The 21,000-nt window shown below is 49.8% G+C and overlaps 2 protein-coding genes across 13 annotated transcripts in view; one reads left to right on the top strand and one right to left on the bottom strand.

Annotated features, from left to right (window-relative positions):
• Positions 1-289: 289 nt before the first annotated feature.
• SEC22B (SEC22 homolog B, vesicle trafficking protein) lies at positions 290-8,164 on the bottom strand. Its single transcript, XM_002192822.6, has 5 exons — positions 7,978-8,164; positions 7,612-7,721; positions 3,158-3,318; positions 2,684-2,830; positions 290-2,314 (listed from the first exon to the last, which is right to left on the bottom strand). The coding sequence occupies exons 1-5, from the start codon at positions 8,050-8,052 to the stop codon at positions 2,160-2,162; spliced, it is 648 nt and encodes a 215-aa protein (XP_002192858.1). The 5' UTR covers positions 8,053-8,164; the 3' UTR covers positions 290-2,159.
• Positions 8,165-8,424: 260 nt separating this feature from the next.
• PACS2 (phosphofurin acidic cluster sorting protein 2) overlaps positions 8,425-21,000 on the top strand; it is a 76,612-nt gene continuing 64,036 nt past the window's right edge. For 9 of the 12 annotated variants that reach the window (XM_072932874.1, XM_030279764.4, XM_072932872.1 and 6 more), the window contains exon 1: positions 8,426-8,615. In XM_072932874.1, the coding sequence (XP_072788975.1) occupies positions 8,488-8,615 (128 nt within the window). In that variant the 5' untranslated portion in view covers positions 8,426-8,487. Of the gene's footprint in view, positions 8,616-21,000 lie in introns of all 12 variants that reach the window. The other 3 variants (XM_072932875.1, XM_072932873.1, XM_032749708.3) reach the window with 1 other exon arrangement.

Below are 21,000 nucleotides of genomic sequence, written 5' to 3'. Positions count from 1 at the left end.
CGTGCTGCCCCTATGAACAGCGTGGCCACAAAACTGTCCCCATAAAATTCTGCCCGTGCCAAAAGGCAGAGATGTGCCAGCAGGGAGAGATCCCTGCTATAACCAAAGTACAGCTTCTCTGGCAGAAAATGGTCAAGATCACATCTTTCAACTAGTTCTGCCTCCAAAAGGAAACCCATATCCCAGCTGGTTCCATCTATGGGGTCTTCATCCTCCTGTGTCCCTGGAAGTAAGGAAAGCATCCCCAAGGTCACAGGAACAAGACACAAGACACTCCATGCCGCAGAGGGGATTTTTCAGAAGCATTTATTTCACTGCTGACACTGGGGCTGCAGGAGGCAGCTGCTCCCTGAGCTGCCCCGTGCTGCAGAAACATCATCCCCTCAATCACAACAATCCACGGACACTCGATGTCTGAACGGTGAGACCTTCCAGCACCGACGTTACACAGACCTACATCACTGGGACATTCACCTGGTAGGGACACCACTTAAAAGGACTTAAAATCATTATAATAATTATAATAAAGCAACCTACAAAGTAACACTTAGAGGCATCATGCAGAAACCGGATTACTTTATATGGCAGCTCAGAGTTGCTGGGCTTATTGGTGGACAAGTGCTGACTACATTCTGCCAGTCCAACAAGGTGCCAAGTTGGGGAGCATTCCCAGGCAGGACAACAGCTGTGTTTCCCATCCCGTGGCAGGAAACACTTCCAGGTCACCGTTTATACATCCAGAACTACACAAGGTTATGTGCTTGTAAAAGGTGCTGGGAAGTCCTGACACTTCCTTCTGTGACACCACCTGCTTCCTCTACCAAGTGGCAGACATTTGAGTGCAGCAGAGTGCCTGAGCTGTGGGGTTTCTTTTTTCTCTCTCTCCTTTTTTTTTCTTTTTAATAAAACCAAAATCTGACTGCTAAAATGTTATTCTCAGCACAGGTGGGCCAAAATAAAATTATAAAAAAAATCACATTACACTGGTGATACAGAGATTGGCCCATAAGAAAGAAGAAGCTCTATACTATTGCCCCATAATGAGTTGTTATTCACCTACAGTTTCAACTTCCCAAGTGAGGTAGGGAGAAGATGACCACGGGTAAAAGAGGTGGTGTTTCTAAAGGATTCCACTGTTTTGAAGTTATCCTAATCCTTCATGTAAAGTCAAAGTGTTCTTTACAGAAACACTGCCTTTTCTTCACAACAACATTCAGAGTTTTGGTTTTTTGGTTGTTTTGGGTGAGGGAAAGAGGGAGAAAGAAAACAAGGATCCCAGAGATGAAATGCTGGCAGTTTTGACACATTTTGGAAGGAAAGCACAGTTATAAAAAGGAAGGAAATAATGTAGTGAATCTGCAGCTAGAAGGGAAAAATAGAGAGTACTGACATAGTTTGCACTGTGCCCGTTCCAACAGGATTGAATTATACACCTGTTCATGTGGAAACACACTGTCACACACAGCTGTCAGGAGAGGGAGAGTGGACACTTAGAAACCTGGAGTTTAATTTTGCAGGAACCATTTAATACAGAAGCCTTCCGCTGCCCCTCCTAGAACTGGACAGAATGTGTTTTAAGGCATAGTTTAACATCCATTCTTCCTAAAGCAATTTAAAGTGTAACAAGCCAGGATGTCAAACACAAAACACTCAACAGGTATTCTGACAGAGGTGAAAGCTGGTTTATGTACAGTGAAATTATTTGCCTGCAAACAGGGGAGTCTTGAAAAAGAAAGAACAAAAAAGAACTGCAGACCCAGATTCTAAAAAAGCAAACATTACCAACACAAGGAATGTTCATTAGAGTCCAGTTCCCACTAGAGCTACTCAACAGGAGGATGTACAATACGATTATGCTAAACAGCACTGATTGACTGTTCCCAGAGTGCCCCGGGAGGGGGAATAATCTTGGGAGGCCAAACTCTGCAGTATCCCAGTGCAAACTGCCTCAGAGGAAAAGCCTGCAGTCAACAAGCCTTTACACCTATTGTTAGGCTCCACTAAGGGATGCAGTAGTCAGGTGTCACCTAACAACTCCAGGACACTCCTGTGAAGGTGATGGTCCTGTGTGGATTCTAATGCACATCCCCCATGAGCAGTGTCCTGCACACATCCACCTGCCAGGCTACTGGCTTTCCCTCTTCCACGGCTGGGCCAGCTCACAGCCACCAGAACCTCACATAGACGATCAGCATGATGAAGAACACAGCTACAGCCGCCAGCTTGGCGTACGTGGAGCGCATGTTCAGGTACTTGGCGTCCTGGCGGTACTTCTTGGACAAACTGGACAAGTTGTTGGCCTTGGAATCAAGAGCTGTTCAAGGGAGAGGGGAGAGGAGTTAGGACTAACGGAATGTTCCCCAAATGTTACATTAAGTGTACAAGTTTGTCTGGAGAACTTGGAAGCGCAGCGGTTTCATGTGGCAGTGCGGCCTGTGCCCCCTGCAGTGCTCCAGGGCTTGTCCTGCTGGCATGAGAGCCACTGGAGCTGGTGAGGTGCTGGTCCCTCCCCACAGCAGCACCAGCAACTGCCAGCTGTTTCAGAATACAGCTGGTCCAGCTGCAACACCCACTGGGTTCACTGCTTTTCTCAGGAAGGTCAAGCCTTTCCCTCAGGACGCTCTGCCCACCCAGCTGCCTGAGGAGACAGAATTGTGTGTCAAACACTGGCCATTCCCAGTACCTGACAGGGCCTCTCCTCGCTGTAAGACCTCCTCGATGTTGGCCACCATAATCCTCTGCACATCTTGCAGCTCTGTGTTGATGGAGCCCAGGTTCCTCCTCGCCCGGCTATCAATGTAGAGCTTCTTGGTTTTCTGGATGTAGGTGTCTGGAAGCAGATGAGGCTGAGTCAGGGGCAGTCACCTAGCACAGAGCTGCCTGGCTGCAGGAGTGGGAGCAGTGCTGAGACAGCCACAAGACTACATGCAAGTATTCACTGGAGTGAGGCCAAGAGGCTAAAAGCAGGAAATCTGAATCTAAGGATATACACCATTTCCACACCACTTCTCTATTCTCCTGCTCAGAACACCTGTGTCCCTAGTGCCAAGGAGAATTTAAGCTGTCAAATCCATAGGACAAGCAGCAGAGAATCCCATGGCTGCCACTCCCTCCCAGCAAGAAGTTTCCTGACTAGCCATAGGGAGAGGGACCTCACCAAATTCAATGAAGGAATAGGGCCTGGAGACTGTCGGAACCTTCTTGCCATGCTGCTCATCAAACTCTGAGTGCAAGTCTTCCAGGTAAGCAAAGGCCAGTTTCTTGGGGAATCCAGCTTCACACAGGACCAGGTAACACACTCCTTTCTCGATGATGTAGCTAAAAGAATGGGAGACAGAGCATTAATCAATCACTTCTGAATATATCCTGTCAAACATCACCCTGCATGCCTTTATTCCTATGAGGCAATGAGAACTGGGCACAAGAACTTCTGGTTTTCTCTGTCTGGATCAAGTGTAAACCTTTCTGCAAAGCAATGGCTTATCTTCTTTAGTCAAAATGGCTTATCTTTCTTTAGTTAAAATAAATTTTCTTGTAGCCTCAGACCCTACACCCATGCCAACAGTCTTGGGCTTTGACTTCAGCTGAACAAAAGCTGGCCTGTGAATACCATTAGCTCAGCAAAATAGCAGCAACAAAAGAGTTGCAATTCTGGAGTACAAAAGAGAGAACACCCTGCAGTCAGGAGGAGGAGAGCACAGGAAAGTTTGCCAACAGAGTAGAGGGAAAGGCGGCCAACATGTCTTTAGTTGGCAGCACAGCCAAGTACCTGAGGCCCACAAATGGGAAGCTGAGGCACTGAGATAAGGAGACACACACAGGAATTGGTCTCAGCGTGCTGGGAAGGCACCCAATGACTACGAGTTGTCCCTCTGCATTTCAGAGGGCTGGGTATCCCCTTCCTCCACCACCAGGAGCCTGTTGGAGGGGTGCTGCTATGCACATGCATCACCACAGGGGCAGCTGGGGAGGGGTACTGGTGCCATTAGTTGTCCAGCTGCAAGGTGAAGGGCTCCAAAGCACACAGTGACACACCTGCTGCTGTGCAAAGCTGCTCTGTTTGCCCCCCAGCTGAGGGCACATGGGTCCTCTTCTCACCCCACTACCAACCTTGAGATTATTTAGGCTTCACTATGTCACTCTGCTGCTCCACATTCCCAAGTGAATTTTCCTCCTTGCTTAGCCAGTATAAAAATAAAGGCTTCAATACTCCCAACCAGAACCAAGGGGGTGGAGACAGTAAACAGCCCTGTAAACACTTTTGAATGCTTATCTATATTCTTCATGATGGAGTGTGAATGCTACTTTTAGGTTACCTTCCTTTGACTTTCTGCATAATGCCATTAAGCATTAGTCTGGTTAGCATAAAGATTAGCAGCATATTAAAGAAATTATCCAGTCCTGAGGGCACCATATTAAATAAGCAGCTTAAAATTTTGTTAATAGACACATCAGGTTTACAAAACAACTTTAACCCACTCCCCACTGTTCTTCCAGATACCCCAGCAGGGTCATGTCCTTTAAATTAGCCATCCTCACCTTGTTCCTGGGCTCAGGAGTATCCACTTCTCTTGCCTCTAAATGGCCCGTGTCTGAACCCTGGCAGCCTTCAAACAATAACAGATTTACCCCAAGCAGAAACAAGAAACTCCAGATGGCATCATCCATTCCAGAGTTTGTCCCACATGCCTGCCGTGGCCTCTGGTTCTTTTTATGTTCTCATCTTGGACTGCATCAGTGCCCAGACTAATCCTACACTACATCATCAAGCCTCTGTTCTTCCCTTACCCCTGGAAACCTGCTTGCCACATTGGGGTTGCTAAAGATCATCACCCAGAGCTTGACTTAGCCACTGCCATGACGAGCAAGACTTGAGCAAATCTATTGAAATGAGGAGAACCAGTGTCAGAAAGGAATTCTGACAGCACTGCTGGAGCAGCACTCTACAGGTGAGAGCACTCTGAGGAACATGTCCCATCAGCACAGCTCTGTTTATCTCTGCCTGGGCCTCTTCAGCTGCATTTCCCACTTGCTTCTCCTTGGTGTGCTATTCAGTGTGAAGGATTTAAAGTTGGTCTGTCAGCACCACAGAGAGTGAGCTCACCTCACTCTGCCCCAGATTCAGACAATTTTGTCAACTTCAGACCAGAGTTCCTGCACAGCTGGGCCTCTCAGTTTCATACTTTGTGTGCACCTCCAAGATTCAGCACAGCACCTGCCTGCATGTCCTCACACAAGGGGCAGATGTGCCCATTTGCCACTGTTAACTCTGCACAGAGTGCAGCCAGCAGGTCTCTTGTAATCACACCAGACATTTTCAGAGAGAAAAGCTTTATCCTGCTAACAGTGGCAAAGGCCAAGGGTTGCTTTTAAATGACAGGTGGGAGTCACTTCAGCCATTCATCAGCCAAAGGTCACCTGCTCACTGACAGCACAGCAGAGCTGTCGGAGCTCCTGTACTGCACAGCCCCAGTGCTGCTGCTGGAAGGGTGACACAGCTTCTGCAGCTGAATCCTTGGCACAGCATTTGACAGAAATCACCCAAGTGCTCACAACTTCAACGTCAAGTTTCAGGAAGGCTCGGCTCTGCTTTGAACTGACAAAGCTGAAGATGTTCAACAGCACCTCAGCAAGTTCAGCAATGGCCTTGGCCGTGCTGCTAACTCCCCCCCCAGAATGCTCTGTCCTGCTTTGTGCTGCCCTCAGCAGTCAGAGCTCTGATCTGGCACAAGAAGACTGGTGTGCTGCATTACTGAGCAACGTGGCCATGGGTCAGTGTTATTGTACACTAAGTCTCAAATTCCCCCATCACATCCCAATCCTGCAGAGGAAAGGTTCTGACCTAAAATTGTTCTTTTCATACAGGTCCTGCTGTAATGTCCCACCTCAAAGGAGACAGAAGTGCTCTGCAGCAGCAGCTGTCGGTGGCCAGCAAAACCTATCCAGGGACTAACTCAACCCAGAAGGAGGAATACTCCTGTCCTAGCCAGGTAACCCAGCTGCTCCTTTGAGATAGCTGGCAAAACAGGCCTGCCCAAGCCCTCCCTCCTCATCAGATCTGCTGTCATTACAGCCACCATTAAGAGGCTTTGATTTCCTGGGCAAATGTTGCCGCCTTCCCAGATATCTCTGCTTGCATCATGGATGTAACTCAAGAAGGGATTTACTGGGATCTACACAGGCTGTTTCCCAAGGTTTCACTGCCAGGCAGAGCTACACCTATGCTGTGCCAAAGAGACACTCAGAAATTAGGCAGTTTTTTAATTCTGTGAAGACTTAACTTTTAGAAAAAGCAAGAGGAATAGCAGCACTTGGCACTTCAGCAACAACACCCAAATCCAACAGGAGATAAGAATGGCCAGGCCAATCAGGGCCACCCTTTGACAACTGTAACTCCCTATCAAAGGCAACCAGAAACCCAGAGAAAAGATTTTTTTTTAAAATCTTGTCTCAGTTAGCAGACAAAAGACACCCACAAATATGACATCCCCCAAAACATCACGGCTTTTGCCAAAGATGGCCCATCCAGAAAACTCCTGTTGCCATCTCTTGACGCCGCTGAATCTCTGAAGGGTCAGGGTGGGAGATTTTGCTCCTGTTGCTGGAGCAGAGGCCTGAAGCCAACCTTGGAGTGCATTCAAAGGCCACCTCCCCCTCTGCCAGCCATAAACACACACCCAGTCCCCAGGAGTCACCTGGCACTGAGAGGGATCCAGCTGAGGGTGGCACGGCAGCAGTGGTGCCCAGGTGGGGATCCTGGCACACTCCTGCCACAGCTGCACAACTCTGCCTGGAGAGCTCACCTGGCACCTGAGCTCTGAGACTTCCAAAATTCTGATTCCTGGCAGGATCTTGACTAAGTGCTCAAGCATTGCTCTGCCAGGTAACGACATGGCACAGAAAGAAGCATTTCCCTCCTCACACACAAGCTTTCCTGCCTTCCAGGGACTGTCAATTCCCCCTCTGTTCACCCACATCTGCACCTCCCCTGCTTTTAAGGAGTAAGATGTCTGACCTCTGTCAGATCTCCTTATTCCATATCCATGCTCCCTTGCAGGAGTACTAGTGGAGAATGCCAAAAGTGCTTTTAAGTTGAGAGCTCCCAAAGAGTTAAGGAAATTAATTAAAGACAACCAACAAATCTAGCAACAGTAAGACTGAATTTCCTGGATGAAAGAAAGAAATCTGTCAGATACTAGGACAACAATAATAGAAGTATTCTGAGATGCTTGATGTGCTTGTAATTCATGAAAAGTTGAGCTCTCACAGGGCACAGAGAGGACAATCCTGTGCAGCAGGAGCTCACAGTGTTATTGCACACGGCCTGTACAAGGACAGATCTCTTTAAAGACAAGATACAGGCCACCCAGAAGATCCAGTGAAGGCAAATAAACAAAAAGCGGGGTGGGGGGGGGAACAGAACCTGTATTGTCAACAGCAAAGGCAGACCCATGAACCTGGATGAAAACCAAGTGCCATCCACCTGTGCCAAGCAGTGACAGCTCACACAGTGTCCCTTTCCAGCCGCGTTTCCAACAAGCCCGACTGACAGAGCGCTCGCCCGTTTCGGTAGCAGAGGAGCCGCGATCCCCGCAGCCCCCCGGTACTCACTGGAAAGCCATGGCTCCCGCCTCCAGGGTGCATCTTGTCGGGGACTGCTCGTTCAGCTTGCGGAAGAGCTGCTTCGCCTGGCTCTGGTACTGCTGCAGGTCGCGGCCTGACTGAGGAGGCAGGGAGGGAGGAGAACGGGCTGCTGGGCCGGCACCGGAGGCACACCGGGGCGGCTGCAGGGCTGCCGGGACCAGCCCGACAGCACCGGCTGGCTCTGCCCGTCCCACCCGCCGCCACCGGGAGGCAAACACCGGCGCCAGAGCCGCCCTGCTGTGAGCAGGGGCTGCGCGGCTCCCGGTGGGTCGCCCTCCGCCCGCTCCTCGCCGACACACCGGCTCCTCCCCGCCCGATCCCCGCCAGCCCCACCTGCTCGTCCTCTTGCATGGAGGCGGCGAGGGGGAGCCCGTCCGCCACGCGGGCGATCATCGTGAGCAGCACCATGGTCGCGCCCGCCGCCCGCCCTGCCACGGAGCCTCCCGGAAGCTGCCGCCGCCGCTTCCGGTGCGCGGCCCCGCGCCGCCGGCACTTCCGCCCGCCCGGGGGCGACACGGCCGCCCCGCGCGCATGCGCCAATGCCCGGCCACGCCCCCGCGCTAGCCCCGCCCCGCCCGCTTAAAGCAGGCGCGGCCCCTCCGCACGGCCACGCCCCCATCTCCGTATGGCCATGCCCCCATCTCCGTATGGCCACGCCCCATCCCCGTATGGCCACGCCCCCATCCCCGTATGGCCACGCCCCATCTCCCTATGGCCACGCCCCTCGCAGCCCCGCCCCGCCCATCGCCCCTCCCGCCCCGGCCCAGGCTCCGCCCCCCGCGGGCGGGGCGGGGCGGCGGCGGCCCGGCGCGGTGGGCGCGCGCCAGGGCGGCGGGCGCAGCCATGGCGGCGGCGGCCGAGCGGAGCCGCCTCAGCTTCCCCGGCGGCGCCGGGGCCCTGGGGCGGCCCGTGCCTATGAACCTCTTCGCCACCTGGGAGATCGACGGCTCGAGCCCCAGCTGCGTGCCTAGGTAACGCGCGGGAGAGGGCGAGGGCGCGGACCGCACCCCCTTTCCTCCCCAGCTTCGCGGCTGCCTCCTCGACCCCCGTTCCCGTCACCGGTGCGGACCCCCCCGCAGTCGCAGGGCCCCTTCCCACCCCGCGCCGCTACCGCAGTGACGGGCACGGCTCCTCCCGTCCCCGCCGTGGCTTTTGGGATGGGTGGCGGTGCAGCACTCCCGGCCCTGCAGGGGTGGGGGGCTGCTGCCGGGGGTCACCTTCACAGCGAGTGTCCCCCCGCACGCCCCGGCGCGGCCGTGCGCTGCTGGCAGGTGTGGCACGTCCCCCGTGGGTGCCGGGTTAGCGGCGCCTTTCCCCGGGCAGTGCCCCGCAGGGATGGGTTCGGGTGCGCATCCCTTTCTCCAGTGAGCGTTTTCGCCCTCTGCCCGTCTCCGTCTGTCTCCGTGTAAACACGTGGCCGTGGTCCCTGCCTGCGCAGGTTTTAGCCCGCACGGCAGGCATTCCTCTTAGTTTTTATAAATTTTGCCTTCTTCAAGCCTAGCTCAGAGTAGAATGCCTCTGAGGATTTAAACGTGCCGGAGACAAATCTTTGAAACGCTTCTCTTTATCTTTGCTTGTTTTTTGTTTTGTTTTAAACGAGGGCATAGCGAGTGAGCAGAAAGGGAACAGAGTCATCAGGCTGATCTGGCAGGAACGTAAAGCTCTGCAAGCTTTAGAAGCCCCCCAAATCCCTCTGTCTTCTACGCCATCCGTATAGCAGGTTGGACTTGGTTGCTATGCCCCTGTATTGCAGGGACGAGTAACTATCATAAACACTGCCCACAGTCGTAGTGATCTGACATCGTGGGCAGGAAGATAGAGGGGTAGAAGCAAACTTGAGTCCTGCTATTGCAGGTAATCTGGGTTTATAGCAGTTTATCTGTGCTAGCAGTGCCTCAGGCAGCAGCTTTTTTAGCTTGTGTCTCGTTCAGCCTTTCTTTTCTTCATCGGGAGATCTTGGAAGGGGTCTGGCCCCTCTTCAAGGAGTCCCTTTGCTGTGGAAGTTGTCACCTGGATGGAAATAGCTGGAGGAGCAGTTAGTGTTTTTTCATTTTTGCTCTAGACAAGAAAGTGTGCCTGCTCCTAGCAGAGCGTTGGACTTAAATGAGCTTTAAAAGGTCCCTTCCAACCTGAAGCATTCTGTGGTTCTAGTGTGATTGGCACTGTCCCTGCTGTGCAGAGGACACGGGGGCTCTGACAACAATTCTCTCCACTGCACCCTTTACTACAGGAAGGCAGTTGGGTTTCCATCACATCCAACCTTGTAACAGTGGCTGTTAAACAAATAAAAGCCCAAATGTCCGACACTCTCAAGGACTTTTCATTCTGCATTATCATTTATGCTGATACTTGCAGATCTGCAAACAAGCTCACAACACAGCCTGCTTGTTTGCAAATCTGTAGAAGACCAGAAAATGCAGTGTAAGGACACTGACCCTGCCTTGGTGTGGTAGGGGGTGGGTCCTCGGTGCTGGAATTGTGGTGGGCTGCAGATTGGAGGCATCTGGTTGAGCTTCCTGGAGGAATGTGGGGAATGCAAAGCACATGTGGATATCTGGGCAGGTGGGGCAGAACTGGGGTTTGAGTGGGAAAGTCTGGAATTGCTGAAGCAAGCTGTGAACAGGGGATGATGAAAATGATCAAATTGCCTGCCCTGAGGCATTGATGAAAGAATTGGGGTATTTGAGACCCTGTAGGAACAAACCTTTTGGTTAAGGGAGTTAGGTGTGGCAGTGGGTCCCTATGCTCTGGCTCTGCTGTTGCCATTACCTTTGCTTGCTCTTCCTGGGTACCCTTTTTCCCTCGAACCAGGGGGATGAGCTGCCATCCACCTGCTGCATCTGCTGCTGCAAACTCTGTGAACCTGTCTTTCCCCATATGTGGAGTTTTCTGCTGGAGTGTCCCCAGGCGCTGGGCTCAGGCTGCAGTTGTGGCTGTGGGTGCCAGGGGTTTGTTAACCCCAAGTGAGGTCAGGAGCAGCTGAGGTTGCAGGTTCTGTGGGGATGTTGGTCCTGTGGCACGGTGAGGTGTGTGCTGGGCAAACAGCAAATTCTGCAGCAGTCAGTGCTGCTCTTTCTGATCATTGATCATCATGCTTTGCATTTCTTTATGGGCTTTGTAACAGACCTTTCTGTCAGAGAAAGCAGGACTTTGAAAACCTTTAAGTTATGCCACTGCTTCTGCCTTTAAAATTAATATGTAATGATTTTTACTATGGCACAATGACATTTAAGATTCTTTTATCTTAAAGCAAGAGATATTAGAATGAAATCTTCTGTGTGGTAAACCATATCCCAAGTGAGCTTGTTGTCCCAGCAAGTGTCTGTTGGGACGTGAGAGGCGGATGTGGAGGAGAGTGGGCCTTGCTGTGTGGTGAGACACTGTGGAACTGCCTCTTCTGAGATTTTCACCAGTTCCTTCTGGGTCTCTGTTGGCAGGACAGGCTTTCCAAGCAGAGAAGAGATTTGAACTTGGCACAAAGTCAGAAGATTCACGGAGAGGAGCACGTGCTTGTGGAGGGAATGTTGCTTCCTTCCCTTTTCTTTTTGGTTCAATAAATCTTAGCCCATTTCTAAGGTTTCTAAGGTATTTATCCTATGATGACCTGGAGCAGGAGAGGCTGGGTGGAAGCAGTTTCTGGAGTGGTCTGTGCCTGCACTGCTCTAGATTGTGTGGGTGGGTGCTGAGGTGGAGGGCCATGTGTGGATGTGTGTGTGCTTCAACACACTCTGGTGGGGGATTTACTGAAAGTCTGCTCAGCTTGGGTGGGGTGTCAGCAAAATCTGGAAGGCTGCCTTGGTGGATCCATGGAGTTTCCACGTGTGAGAAGGCTGTGTCTAAACTTAAGGAGGAACAGTAGGGAAGAGTCATGGTGGTGTTCTGCAGTTGTGTGCTTAGTGTGAAACATGAGTTGAGGTGGTGTTTTGCATTTGTTCTGGCTTCTCTTACTCCTCTGCCATCTGCAGAAGTGATTTTATGATTTATTCTTCGGCACACGTAGCTCCTGGGAGGTTTGACCATAGCATTTCTGAAATGCAGCTACTTTCTTTTAGTCATCCCAGAAATGTGACTCAAAATGTCTCACTATCTGGGCGTATCCACTGCATACCAGAAGGGAGAGATGCCTACCTTCTCCTGCTGTTTCTTTCTTCTGTGCACTGAAAGACTTTCCTTTGAGGAAGGTTGCATTACATAAAGTTCTCCCTACCACCTGTAAACACTGAGAGTGATCTTCTTGCTGCGAGAGAATCAACACATTTTCCTTTCATTTTCCTCACACTGATAGAGTGGAAGTAAGAATTGTTCTGTGGATTTTGGTGTTCCAGTCTTGATGAAATCTGTGGGTGTGAATGGCAGGATGCAGTACTGTCCCATGTTGAAGTAGTCTCATGAGGAGATGTGGAGGTTGTCCAGAGGTAGAGAGGTCTTGGGAGGAAGGTCTGTTGGAAAGGTCTGCTGAAGCAAGGGAAGGCAGCAGTAGCCACTATTCCCATTTGGAGTGGATTTTGTTTCAGGCTACTGCCTTATCTGTCATAAACTTGTGAGAGTTGCTGCTAAGCTTTGAACTGTAAAGTGGATTGAGAGCAAACTGGATGTGGAGCAGCTGTGACGCCGTGTCCCCAGGGGATTGGAGGAAGAAGTCTGTGGAACAGACCAGAGCAAAGGCAGTGCTGGAGGGCTGGGGTTGCTGACTGGGCACTGCCTGAGCATTTCCCGTGTTGGTTCACCTCTGTAGCTTGCCTGTTGGGTGAGTTAAAGGGAAGGGGTTCCACACACATCCCCTGGGCCCACAGAAGGCTGGGGGTGTAGGGATGTGACTGCTCAGTGCTGTGGCATGGCCGTGTAGCACTCGGACATTCACAGCGGCCCTGTACGGACATCCCCAGGGGCAATGGAAAATGACCGGGTGAGATTTCGGGTTCAGGCAGCTGAGTAGATCCTAACAGTGTGCTCATGCCCCGGGCTGTGTGCTCCTCTCTCTCTGCCAGCTCCCATCTTCTTCCACTGGCCTGTCTGGCTGTCTGCTCCTGTGGGCTAATGAGTTGCAGAGGGCTCTGTGAGCATGGAAAGGCGACAGCACTGCAGATGTGTGACAGGAGGGACATGGTAAGGACTGCTGGGGCATGGAGCCACTCCAACCATCTGCAGGTTTGCACCCATACATGGTAATTCCCTCTGCTAGCAGAGTGTTGAGGGGCTTGTGACCTGTGTGAAGTCCACAGCTGACTCTCTCGGTGAAGATTTGCCACAAATTTGGAAGTGGAGCACTTTGCCCTTTGGTGTGAAGGATGCATACCTGCACTGGGAATGGGAACTTCTCCTGGCCAGTGAGAGCATGTTCTGACCTGGCTTGAGCAATGCCAGCTGTGCATCATATCATCAGAGAAAGGTGAACAACTTCTTAGAGTAATAATTATGATCAGGGGATGCTACATAATTAAAAACTGATTAATTTCGGTAGGGAGAGATATTAATGTATCGTAACCTTCTATTCTGTCAGTATGCTAATATTTAGGAGAGAACTCTTCCTGGTTAGGATAACTGCTGGCACATTCATTGGGAGCTGACAATAGATTTTCAGTACATTTGGAACTAGGAAAATGTCTAATTACTCAGATGACTAGGTACATTTCAGAAGTGCTTATTTGGAGGCTTTGTTTTGACTTTGTTTGAATAGCATGAAATGCCTAACATTTTACCTTGGAAGGAAATTGAATACAAATGAGGGCACAGGACAGGCTTTAAAAATATCACTGAGATGATGCTGAATGTGTGAGATGCGTGAGGAAAAACATCCATAACTGAGCAATGGAGATAAACTGCTTGGAGTAAAGCACAGTGGCCAGAACCAACTCTTCTTCTTGGTGCTAGAACATGCTATTTCTCCTCAGTCTTTGGGGAAGAGATCAAACCCGATCCCTAAGTGTTCCCCACGTAAATCCTATCACTTTGTATGATCCTGCTGAATGTAACTTGAATGCTTGTATTATTCAGTGGAATATTCTGCTTAGAGGCTGAGTGCTTTGTTGGAGTCAGAGTTCCAGTGAGACCTATTTTGAGTCACTTTTTAAGGTGAAACTTGTGCATGTCAAGAACAGCTCTGAAACAGATCTTAAAATCTCAGAGCTGCTAGCCAAAGTCTCTGGATGGGATTTTACATAGTTTTCACCTGGATGCTTTGTGCATGCCCAGTGCAGAAGTGTGGTGGGAGTGGAAGGAATGGGCTGCTCTTTTGAAAGGCCTCTTTCCTTGCCTTCCACCAAGTGAGGGTGCCCAAAGCATCTTCCCCTCATGTCCCCAGGCAGGTCTGGCCTGTGCTCCTGCAGCCTGGCTTGGCAGGAGGTGACCCTGCAGCTGCTTGTCCAGGAAATAAAAGCTCTTGTCAAATGGAGCTGTTGATGCTCCAGCTTTCATCAGCTCTGAGCAAGCGGACAATTTCTGTGGCAAGCTTGTGGCTGTATCAAATTAGCTATGAAATGATTTGCATAATAGATTAATCAACCAGCAACCAAACATCTCTCTTTTCTGCCAAGAAAAGAAAAGCAACAACTCAGCTGTTACAAGAGGCCATTATGTTCCTTGCAACCCTTAATCTTTCTTTTCTCCGAGAGCGCTCCATGTTTTGGCCTCACGCAGGAAGCTGGCCTGCTCACTGGCTTTATTTGCGTCACATCTTGGCAGCTTTTTCCAATTCTTTTGGGCCAAATTTTGCCACCGTTATGGTGACCTTCTAGGGAGGGTATTTCCTATGGAATTGGTGGCTGGCTGCCAGACGACTCTGTGTTGCCAGGTCCTCTATTAGCCTCTGCCTTTCCATTGAAATTCCTCTGGGCCCCTTGAGCTCCTTCAGAGCTGACCCATTTCCTTGGGAAGTCGGGGAGCAAGTCACCTCAGCACATAACTGTGAGTGGGCAGGAACTGGTCCCTGTGGTTTATTTTTCCTGTGTTTCTATCTCCACATAAGCCAGCAGCATGGATTTCCTAAGCTGTACGGTCCTCCTGCTGCTCCACATGTGACATCTGTGTGTCCTTGCCTGGCTAAAGGATGCCCAATCAGTGCTGGGGGAGTTTTCAGTCCTAATGGATCCTAACATGCAGATGATAAGAGGCTTAACTGGCTAATTGAATGTGATAGCGTGAAGCTTCTCTCATGGTGAGGTTTAATTGGATTATGATACTGTACAGTGATGTGGAGGCTTGCAGGGCATGCAGCCAGCTTCACTAGGAGAGAGTGGATCCTTGCTAATCACTCATTTGTTTAAAATAATGAATTGCCTGGAGAGCTCTGATGGGCGTGCTCTGCTTGCTGCAGCCAGTATCCCTGGAGAAGGGATCCCTAAAAATCTAGAGGCTACACACATGTAGACCCTGTCCTTGGGCTGGTGCAGCAGTGATGGAGAGGTGAGGAAGAGAAGAGCTCCTTTTATTGGGAAAACAGATGCACGGGCTCTGTTTGCTTGAGTTTCCTCCTCTAGAGCCACTTCAGCCTTTCCTGCAAACTCTCTGTGGCTGTGTCGTTTGTCACAAGCTGTGCTTTCTTTTGAGGTGGCCTGCTTGTTCCTTCTTGTCTAGCAGCTGCCAGTCTGCAGGCCAGGCTGCCTTCCAGCACACTTACTTGCAGGGCAACAACTATTTTTGATCAGGAGCTCAAATGCTTCCTCTGCTCCAGTGGGAAAGCAGTCTAATTTTTAAAGTAGGCAGCAAAAGTAGAACTGAGAGCAGCTTTTGTGTGCTGTGAATTTTGCTTGGTGGAGGCTGCCGTGTGTATAAAGCAAAGCTGGGGTCTGCAGGCCAGACGGTGTTCAGGTGCTCACCTGGCTCGGGGTATGTGTGGCAGCACCTGTGTTTTGGGTGCAGTGCCGGGGGTTGTGTGCTTTATGGAAGTCACTGGCTGAGCTGCTGTTCCTGGGAGATTTTGCTCTGAAAGTAACAATGTTTGGTTTACTGACCTTTCAAAAGGGTTTGAAATGTGCATAGCTGCTCAGATCTGATTGCAGCAGAGTTGTCAAGGAAAATAGCATTTGTTCTCCTGTAAGCAGATGGATTAGCATAAAATATCAGCTTTGATGTAGTGTGACGTGTGCTCCTCATCTATAGCGTTTGTACTGGTTTGGAGAGTTACCTGTTTGTCTCCTCAGTGTTTGAATGAGCTGGGAGATGCCCCGAGGATGGTGTGTGCCCTTTGGGCAGGGAGCATCACCTGGGCACTGCAAGCTTTTGATTAACTTATCCTGTTTCTTGCTGTGGCTCATCCAAACAATCAAATAAATGTGATCACTTTACTGTTGCCGGGAAATGGCAGTTTAGCCACTTTCCCCCCAGTACTCTAACATGTGGGACCTCCCTCCCTGACCTCTAGTTTGTTTGGTGTAATGATAAACCCGCTCCTCTCTCCTGCTTGTTTGTTTTTTGGGCAGTCAGGTGTTCTGGAGCCCGTAGGAGGAAAGTGAAAGGCAATAGCCAAGGGGGAATGCTGGTGTTTAACCAAAACTTACATAGCTTGAAGGTCCTTCTGGACCTCAGGGAAGTAGTTGGTTTTGTTCTAAAAAGGAAAAAAAAAAGGGAACAAACCTGGTGATCCAGGGTGACTTTTTTTTTTTTTTTTTTAGTTTGCTGGGGAGAAGTGGAGGCTTGAAGGTGGGAGGCTGTGAAGGAGCAGGGCATGAAGGGTATTCCTCTATGTGCAGGGTGAAACATGTTCATTGCTCAACAAAGCACTTTATTTTGCTGTTTAAAATCTGAAAAGGACACTGTCTGCTTTCATCAGATCCCTTGGCTCTGTTGAGCTCAATTGTTCAAAATCTTTTCCTGCTCTTTTTATTTTTCTACAAAGTCATTGCTGTGCAAGGGCTTGGAGGTGCTCCTCACTGCTGGTAAGTAAACATCATGTGCAGGAGAGGGATTGCTAAAGGCAGCTTTACCTCTGCAGGGAGACACATGGCAGGCTGTAAATGGAGATGTGGGAAAACCATGAAGCTCATAACAGCAGTGGTTCTGGTGTGTGTTTCAGGGTTTGTAGTGCAGGGCTCTCATTTATGGCCAAAACAAGCTGCAGCTTGCACATGCGCTTGTCTGCTACGTGTTTCCCAACAGGCACTAGGCCAGATCTAGATATAGAGCAGAGAATAACCCCCATCAGGAGATTCTTAGGAAGCCTTATCTATATATAGTCCATATAAGTCTGTATCCCCTTTCTGCTGAGCGGACAGCTTGCCCAGGGAGCGTGGCTAATGCGGGTACGCCCCAGCTTCTGAGAGCCAGGCGGAGATCCACGGGATCACGTCTGCCGTGTCCTGGCTCCTGCCGTGCTGGGTGGCACCGGGAATTCTCTGCTGAGAGCCCCAGCTGTGCTGGCCCGTGCTGTGGTGGCAGGCTGGTGGCACGCTCCTGAGGCCAGCAGGGCTTGTCCTGTGTGGGAGCACGAAGCTGCTGTCAGGCAGAGGGAACAGCTGCGGGGCTGGGGCACATGGTTGGTGTGGGGCTGATGGTGCCCGTGCCTTTGGGCACGCTGCTCTGCTGGGTGCTCTCATTAAAGCAATGAGATCGGAGCTTGGCAGTGACTTGTCATGAAAGAGCTCATGCACGGTTTTCATGCCAGTGCAGTTGCCTTTCTTGCAGCTGCTTACCAGGATGTTCTGTCAGAGAGACCTGCACGGACATTCTGCTGCTTTGGGAATGAGATACAATTTGCAGTGCTCAGCCCACCTGCAAAAAAACTCAAACCATGAGCAGGTGTCTTAGATCAGAAGCGGGAACACACAGTGAGCTGGACAAGGTGCCCTTTCACACAGCAGTGTGGTCTCCTATTCATTTATGTATGGTTTCACCATTAGGATGTTTGAGGGCATTTGTAGCCTTCCTTTCCATTTAGTACATGACTTTTTCCAGCTGGTGCATCACATATTTCATAGCTGTCCTGGCAGCTGCTGAGTGCCAGCCATGGAGGAGCACAGCCTTCTTTTACTGCAGAGTTTGCTGGCCGCTTAGCAGTTCTGCAGTACACCCTGAAATCACAGAAGTGAGAGTATGGAGAGCTTTGTACCAGCTTGAAATGTCAGTGAACAGCTCGCAAGGTTCTGTTGGACCAGCTGGAGATGTGGCTTTCTCTTTGGATGCATTTGGCTTTGGGATTGTGGGCCTAGGTCTTCAGAAAGCAAACCCATTTACCGTGCTGGAGACATGGATTTCTTTCTCTTTTAGGGAGCTGGTCTGGTGGTGTAGCTTCTATGAAAGTCATAGGGTTGTTGAAGGATATCTCCTCACACGATTTTACAAATATAGCAAGATCGTTTGAGGTCACTCAGTGTTGAGTTTCTTCAGGGATTGCACACTTCAGCTCAAGGCTGTGCTGGAGCTCAATTTGATTGCTTCTGGAGGAGCTGTGCTGAAAATGGGTGTCTAATCTCAGTGCAGTCCTGCAGACATCCCTGACTTTATGTGTGCATTGTTCACTTCATCTTGTTGTGTGTGTCCCCATTTCAGTGCTGTCTCAGCCGTGTGAACGTGGTGATGTCTAACAGAGACAAGTCCTTGCTGTTCTCAGCAGAGCAGCTTTGGTCCCTGTCTCCCAGCTGGAGGTTCGCTGTGGGGCAGAGGTGAGGAGGTGGGCTGTGCTCAGCTGGATCAATTCTCTGCTGTGCCTTGCACGATGGTCCAAATGGTTGTGCAGGTAGAGTCTGCAGGTGAGGATGGAGCAAGGAACTCGCTTCACCTAGTGCTGCACCGCATTTCTAATTCAGTGGAGTTTCTCTTCGGGCCAAGGAAATTACTTTGAATGACTGTGGGAGGAGAAGTCCAGCCCCTTGTTTAGAGACTGGTGTTTTAGCTCTGTGCTGTAAACCCTGGGTGGTCCAAAGGCTTGTGTGTGTTCTCCAGCTCGGGGCTGCTGCTGTCAGAGCTGCAGAGCGGGTCAGGGTGAAGAGATGGTTGAAGTGGAGGTGGTCTTTCCTTGTTTTTGGCTTTGGGAACTGGGCTCTTTGCAGTGAGATTGTCAAATAGACACTTCTAACTTGAGTAATTGGCAGTGTAACCAAAGCTACCGGAGATTGCTGGGGATGTAACTGAATCTTTAACACCGATTCTTATGCAAATTTAAACATGTGCTCCTGGCTTCTAATGGGACACCTACAGATACAACCGGCTCCATTCAGAAATCGGCATCTGTGTACTGGATCTTTAATTGCTTGTGGCTTTATAGTCAGACTCGCAGAACTGCATCTGTGGCGGTTTTCTCAGTGCTGTCCTTACCTGTACACGTGAAGTTTCCCTGCAGATTTTGCCTAAGTCACCTGTTCTGGTGCTTTGGTGTGTTTGCTGTTGATACTGCCCATTGCCACACTGCTCTGACTCAGGAGCAAATGAGCCTGAACGTTTCAGTGCTCTTTTCCTCACTGATGTGTTGGGACTCATTAGCGGTAAATTAAATGACCTTGAGGTTTGCAGAAAATAATTTGGTGTATTTAACACTGAGTGCAAATCATCTTAAGTTTCTATCCAGTAAATCTATGACTGTGAGTTGATGAGCCCATTAAAAAAGTATTATTTCTTGGGGAAGATGGGTGTCTGCAGCCTCCTGGTGTAGTTTCAAATTCAGGCTTGTTTTTTTTTTTCATGCATGTGCCACGTGGTATGGTAATGGAGCAGTTGGTCAAAACCATGTGGACTTAATTTTTTTAAAGTACAAACAGCCTAGAAATGTTTGTTTATGTACAAAATAATCTGCCAGTGACTGTAAGCATTTCCATGTTTTTGCGAGAAGGGAAGGTAATTATATAATCAGCAAAGATTCATATGGCTCAACTTGTCTTCCATCTGGCATTAGTTAAATTGATGTTTTCATCTGCCTGACCTTTCAGGGTGGAGAGAAATTATGAAAATGGAAAACATGGCAGAAAAAGACCTTTCTTGCACATCTAGCCCATGTAAAGGCTGGAACAGGTCCCCTGAACAGCCCCTGACAGCTGCTGAGGGGAGCAACTCTTTCTTTCCCCTCTGTTACTGGGTAGGTAATCTGTGAGCTTTGAAGTGGGAGGTTTTACTTGACTTGAGGAGTTGCCTGTCTGTATGCAGTCCTTCCCCAGTGCATGAAGGTATGGGCAGGCTTAACTAGATTAACTACAGCAGGAAGAGCTTCCTTCTTAAATGAAAGCTATTGTTAGAGCATCACTTATAAATCTATAGCACTTCTAATCCTGCTCTCCTCCCATTTCCGCTCTTCCATCCGCCTGCTGGTTTACAGTTCGCAGGGTTTGCTCTGAGTTTCTTGGGGCTGTCCTGCAGCCTTTCCCCTGTGATCTCTTCCTCTCAGATGGGCAGTTTCCAGCATCAAAAGGATCCTTCCAAAATGACCTCTTTAATGAAAATATATCTGCGTGCTTTCTTGGTGGTAGAAAGATGATATGCTGCTTTCCTGATCAAGTTGCACCCACTGCCTCAAAATGAAGGATTTGCAAGGAAAGCTGAGAACTGCAAGAACTGGATCATATATATTTCATGTTGCTAGTTGCTTGTTAGGGGCTGAACTCCCTTTTATTTGCTCTTCTACCTCTTCCCTATGCTGTGCCTGAGAGTATGCCAGAATTCAAGGTGCTCCAATTTCTTTCAGGCTGGGGAGATTGGTATTTTCTTTCTGCCATGATTCTACTTTATTTTGCTTAATAGAGCTGAAGACCATTAATGTAGACTTTGTCCTTGCTTCACAAATACACTTTGAGTGTCTCCAGGTACTTGGATAAGCTTTGCCTGTTCATGTTCAGTCCCAGTGAGGATCTGAGGCAGCCACTTGCAGATACCAAAGCAGATCAGAGGATTTTCCTCCCAACATGTAGCATTCAGCAGCTGAAGTGTAAAAGCTGCTCACTAAGACAAAACTTTGGTGGCTCCTTACCCTTGGCCAGGGGGATGTGCCTGAGGATCAGAAGCCTGGGTAGTGCTTAGTACAAGCAAACACATGGAGCTTTTTCCAGGGAGAAAATATTTCAGAGCTGGATTTTCTCAGTTCAGCCTTCAGTAAGCGTGCTCCTGTTTTTCTGACACCTAAATGGGAGGTCCTGCTGGGTGTCTTTTAAAAAACATTTGTAATAAGCTTTTATTGTTCATTCAATTGTTTCCTTGTTCGAGGATCATAACCTAAATATCCGAGTGGCTGTTTGTGTCCCTGCTGCACCTGCATTCAAGGCCAGCTTTCTGCTGCTGGCTCCTCACTGTGCATGTTGGAGAGCAAAGTGCTCAACTCTCCTCACACGTGCTGATGCATTTGGACCATGCATCTGCCTTGTCTGGGTTTGCATGCTTAGGTTTGCTTGGCACCACTGCTCTCCTGCAGGTTCCAGTAGCCTGATGGCTGGTGTTTCCACC

Source organism: Taeniopygia guttata, chromosome 8 (assembly GCF_048771995.1).
Source record: "Taeniopygia guttata chromosome 8, bTaeGut7.mat, whole genome shotgun sequence".
Lineage (NCBI taxonomy): Eukaryota > Metazoa > Chordata > Aves > Passeriformes > Estrildidae > Taeniopygia > Taeniopygia guttata.
The sequence above is the reverse complement of the archived record's forward strand: the minus strand, read 5'-3'. Positions and strand labels throughout refer to the sequence as shown.

What these genes read in the sequence shown, in the direction of transcription:
- SEC22B (XM_002192822.6), bottom strand. Translation starts at nt 8,052, where the DNA reads ATGGTGCTGCTCACGATGATCGCCCGCGTGGCGGACGGGCTCCCCCTC. An exon ending in GCGGGAGCCATGGCTTTCCA is followed by an intron (nt 3,319 to 7,611) that starts GTGAGTACCGGG and finishes CCATTCTTTTAG; the next exon opens with CTACATCATCGAGAAAGGAG. An exon ending in CTATTCCTTCATTGAATTTG is followed by an intron (nt 2,831 to 3,157) that starts GTGAGGTCCCTC and finishes ATCTGCTTCCAG; the next exon opens with ACACCTACATCCAGAAAACC.